General features: G+C 44.9%; 1 protein-coding gene across 1 annotated transcript; it reads left to right on the forward strand.

Moving 5' to 3' along the window:
- Positions 1-281: 281 nt before the first annotated feature.
- Positions 282-998, forward strand: LOC115239858. Its single transcript, XM_029814640.1, has one exon. It carries the CDS (start codon positions 282-284, stop codon positions 996-998), a length of 717 nt encoding a protein of 238 aa, XP_029670500.1.
- Positions 999-4,575: the final 3,577 nt, after the last annotated feature.

Raw genomic sequence — 4,575 nt, forward strand, 5'->3', positions numbered from 1 at the left:
GCGAACGAGCCGCGACTCCCACACAAATCATGCGAGATCTTCCCGAAACTCGCGTGACAGCAACAGTCCGCTGTTTTTTGCATTGCGGCCTGGATTACGCAGGACCCGTGCAAATTTGCGCTTCCGCTGGACGAGGTATTACGTCGCGTAAAGCATATATCGCACTATTTATCTACCTGGCGACAAAGGCAATACATTTGGAGTTAGTAAGCGACTACTCCACTCAAGCCTTTTTAAATGCTTACTCTCGATTCTGCGCTCGCCGCGGCCTCCCGCACTCCATGTATTCGGACAACGGGACAACATTCGTCGGGGCGGACCGACAAATGACCGTCGCGTACCGGTCAGCATTACGCGATCCGAATTTTCTGAACTTGACTGCCTCCGATAACGTCTCGTGGAATTTTATTCCCCCGTCTGCTCCGCACTTCGGAGGATTGTGGGAGGCGGGCGTACGGAGCGTCAAAACTCATTTGCGTCGCGTGTTAGGGAATCACATGCTCACATTCGAGGAATTCTCGACTTTACTATGCAGAATCGAAGCGTGTCTTAATTCTAGGCCGATTGCGCCCCTCTCCGATACGCTTGAGGACTACGAAGGTCTGACCCCCGGCCACTTCCTGGTCGGATCCGCTCTTACTGTTAACCCGGAACCATCATTGCTCGATCTCCACGAAAATCGTCTTTCGAGGTGGCAGCTCGTCCGACACGTTACCGAGCGATTTTGGAAGCTATGGAGTAACGATTATTTAAATACGTTACAACAAAGAGCAAAGTGGCGAAAGGTCAAGCCGCCGATCAAAACCGGGCAACTCGTTCTGTTAAGAAATCCGCTTTTACCCCCCTGCAAATGGGAGTTGGGCCGAGTGACACGCTGTTACCCCGGCTCCGACGGCTTCGTCCGGGTCGTCACCGTAAAGACGGCCACCTCCGAATTCAAAAGTCCGATAGTAAAATTGTGCGTTCTACCGGTCAATAGTGAGGCAACGAGCAATTAGACATCTTCGCTGCGTTGCGTTTTATTTATTGTAATTCATAAGATTAAAATCAAAATTGTCAAGACGCAAGCGTCATTCCGCCAAGGCGGGCGGCAAATTCAGCGCGTCAAACCACGTTGCGTAACTTGTCGTCTTTTCGCTCATGTATCTCATGTTACTTGTGGCGTGCGCTCTTGTCGTTTACTGCAATTGTTACCTCGATTACTTTGGAATTATCGTTCCAAGGCGGGCGGTATTTTCAAAATTGAAACATTAAAATTTCGTCTAAATTTCGCCGTTATATTAAAACGATTGCTTCAGAAAATAAAACACGAGCGAGAACAAACAGCGTCGCGGTCACCCGCTCGGTGCGTGATCACATTCTTCTTCGAATGAAAAACTGTGACAAACAGCAAGTTCTCGAAGGTTCGAAATCAGAAAAACTTGTTATTCAGATCGGCAGAGCGCGAGTTTACGCGGTCGGTCGATTTAGTCTGCCGCTGACGACGATTCGAGCTGGTCGATAGCAATCGATCATAATATCTCGTATCATAATTTCTAGTATGATATTATCTCGTGTCGTGTCGCGGTACTCATAGACCATTCGCGCTGCTGTTTTTAATCTCGCTCGTGTCGTATGCGCTCTCGTCATTCTCGTTGTAAATTCTCAACCGACATTCTAGCATACGATCGAGCATCGAATTCAGTGCGAAAGACGCCTCATTCTATATTACTACACGCTCTATATACTTATTGAGTTTGTGATTGTTAATTGTTTGGAGTCCGAGAGTCGACGCGCGTTAACCGTTCCGCGAATGTCCTCTGCCTCGCGCCAAGCAACATCCGGCGTCCGCGTGCAAGATATCCGTTCTCGCGAGAGCCTCTAGCATGAAGCTCTACAAGATTTCCGATACGCGTCCAAGGCAGTCAGTAACAGGACATTGTGAAGATTTCCGTCGGAGTCGCGGAATACGTGCCGTCGCTCGCTCCTATTATTCAAAATTAAACGAATCTTGACACAATCTACAATCGATTATTTACTGAAATTCTCCTTATCCTTCAGGGGATCTACGGATTCGTGTTACACATCGCTTCTCGTTCATCTCTGAGCGTCTATTAAGATTCGGGCGATCTCGTCGAGGTCGACTCCCGAACATGAAGGAATACCAGATATTGCACACTTAGTCTTTCAAAAACGGAAGTTTCTTTAAATTTCTTCTGGAATAACTGTTTTTTAATAACCAGAATACTCATGCACAAACCGCATATGATATGAAATATTTTTTAAAGCAACCAGCACACGAATAAAAATCGCCTCTGGGATAAAATATTATTTTTTTAATAACCAGAGCGCACATGCAAACCGCTTCTGGAATAAAATATTTTTTAAAACAACCAGCACACGAATAAAAATCGCCTCTGGGATAAAATATTTTTTTAATAACCAGAGCGCACATGCAAAACGTTTTTGGTGGGAAATATTTCATTCGACAACCAGTTCACGAATTGATCGCTTCTGGGATACATTCTTCAACCAAAGCGTACATGCAAAACGTTTTTGGTGAGAAATATTTCTTTCGACAACCAGTTCACGAATTGATCGCTTCTGGGATACATTCTTCAACCAAAGCGTACATGCAAAACGTTTTTGGTGAGAAATATTTCTTTCGACAACCAGTTCACGAATTGATCGCTTCTGGGATACATTCTTCAACCAAAGCGGGCTAGCGCCGATGTCCGGCTGCTATAATTTATTATAAACAAAATAGAACCATCGTGGTGGTCTCTCCATTTTTTCCAGGAGGAGCCGCTCACGCACTATTGCGCGTAACATTAGAATTAGATGATAAGGCGAGCGCCGATGTCCGGCTGCTAGAATTTATTATAAACAAGATAGAACTATCGCGGTACCATAACGCGATAGATGAAAAATATATAATAAAGAACGAAGGGTGTCAAAAACTCAGTATGCGATTTGAAAGCTTGCGGTCCGTATATCGGTTGAAAAAGGTACAGCGGGTACTTGTATTTTTTTGTGTGTCAAGTGTTCGGTAGAGGAAGATTTTGTGATAATCTGCACAAAGTAAAAAATAATAATAAAAAAACATGGAAAACACCGAGCAAACCGAACGCGACCTGTTGGAGCTATCGCACCGAGTCGCTACCTTGGGCGAGTATTTCGCGTGGGCGCAGCGATGCGAAGAATTTATCAAACAGCTCGAGGAACGCAGTAGTGTCAAGCGTCCGCGGCTCTCGATCGGAGTTCGACAATCTTTGGTGGCTAGAATCGCGCGACTCGAGGGTGCGAAGATTCGATTAGAGAGACGGTTTATACATAGCGGTGGTGATTACAGTGGTGGGAATAACGCGGAAAGACTCGTTTGGCGAGAGATCGATACCGCGTTCGAAAACCGTATACTGACCGGTGCGGTGATTAACGCATACTATATCGAACCGCGGCAATTTCTCGAGGATGCGAAAGACATTGTGCTCGAACACGTGCAAAAAGTTATGGAAAGATACTTTAACGTGAAAGTGAATACTGTATTCAACGGTGAATTCGTGTCGGGTGATAAGAGCGCCAATAAGAGCTTCCATTCGTCGTATACGCCGACTTGGAGTGCGTGCTGAGGAAGACCGACGGTGATCCGATGACGTCTACGTACACGTTTACGACAACATCATCAAGTATTTAGCATAGCGTATTATGTACATTGTTCGTACGACGAATCGTTATCCGCGTATCATTCTCGCCGCAGTACGGACTGCGTTTCGTGGTTCGTGGAAAAATTAAAAAATTTAGCGCAACGCGTAAGGACTATTTTAACCACGAATATCCCCATGGTAAGTTTAATGCGAGATGAGCGGGAAAAGTTTCACAGCGCGACACACTGTCATATTTGCGAAAAACCGTTCGAGCAAGACGATACACGCGTACGCGATCATTGCCATCTTACCGGGCGGTACCGAGGTCCCGCGCATTCAAACTGCAATTTAAATTATAAAGACTCTTTTTGCATTCCAATAGTTTTTCACAATTTATCCGGTTACGATTCACATTTTATCATCGAGGAAATAGCTACCGCGTTCGAAGGCTCGATCAACGTACTACCGATAACGAAAGAAAAGTATATTTCATTCACGAAACACGTTAAAGATACCGTCGAAAGATCAGATTGGCGAAGCGATATAAAGTTACGGTTCATCGATTTGTACAAATTTCTCAGTACTAGTCTCGAAAAATTGGCATCGTTTCTAAATAATGATAAATTCTAAATTTTAAAATCGAAATTTCAAAATTTATCGACCGAAGGGTTCAATTTATTAACGCGAAAAGGCGTCTTTCCATACGAATACATTGACTGTGTCGATAGGTTGCACGATACGTGTTTACCATCGCGCGAATCATTTTACAGTTCCTTGACCGGTGACACCGTATCCGAGAGCGATTAAGCGCACGCCAAAAACGTGTGAAGGCGGTTCTCCGTTCGAACGCTGGGCGAATACAGCGACTTGTATTTAAAAACGGATGTCTTGTTATTGGCCGACATTTTTGAAAATTTTCGCGACAAATGTATCGAGAGTTATGGGCTCGACC

The sequence above is a fragment of the Formica exsecta genome, unplaced genomic scaffold (assembly GCF_003651465.1).
Source record: "Formica exsecta isolate Colony F162 unplaced genomic scaffold, ASM365146v1 scaffold399, whole genome shotgun sequence".
Taxonomy (NCBI): domain Eukaryota; kingdom Metazoa; phylum Arthropoda; class Insecta; order Hymenoptera; family Formicidae; genus Formica; species Formica exsecta.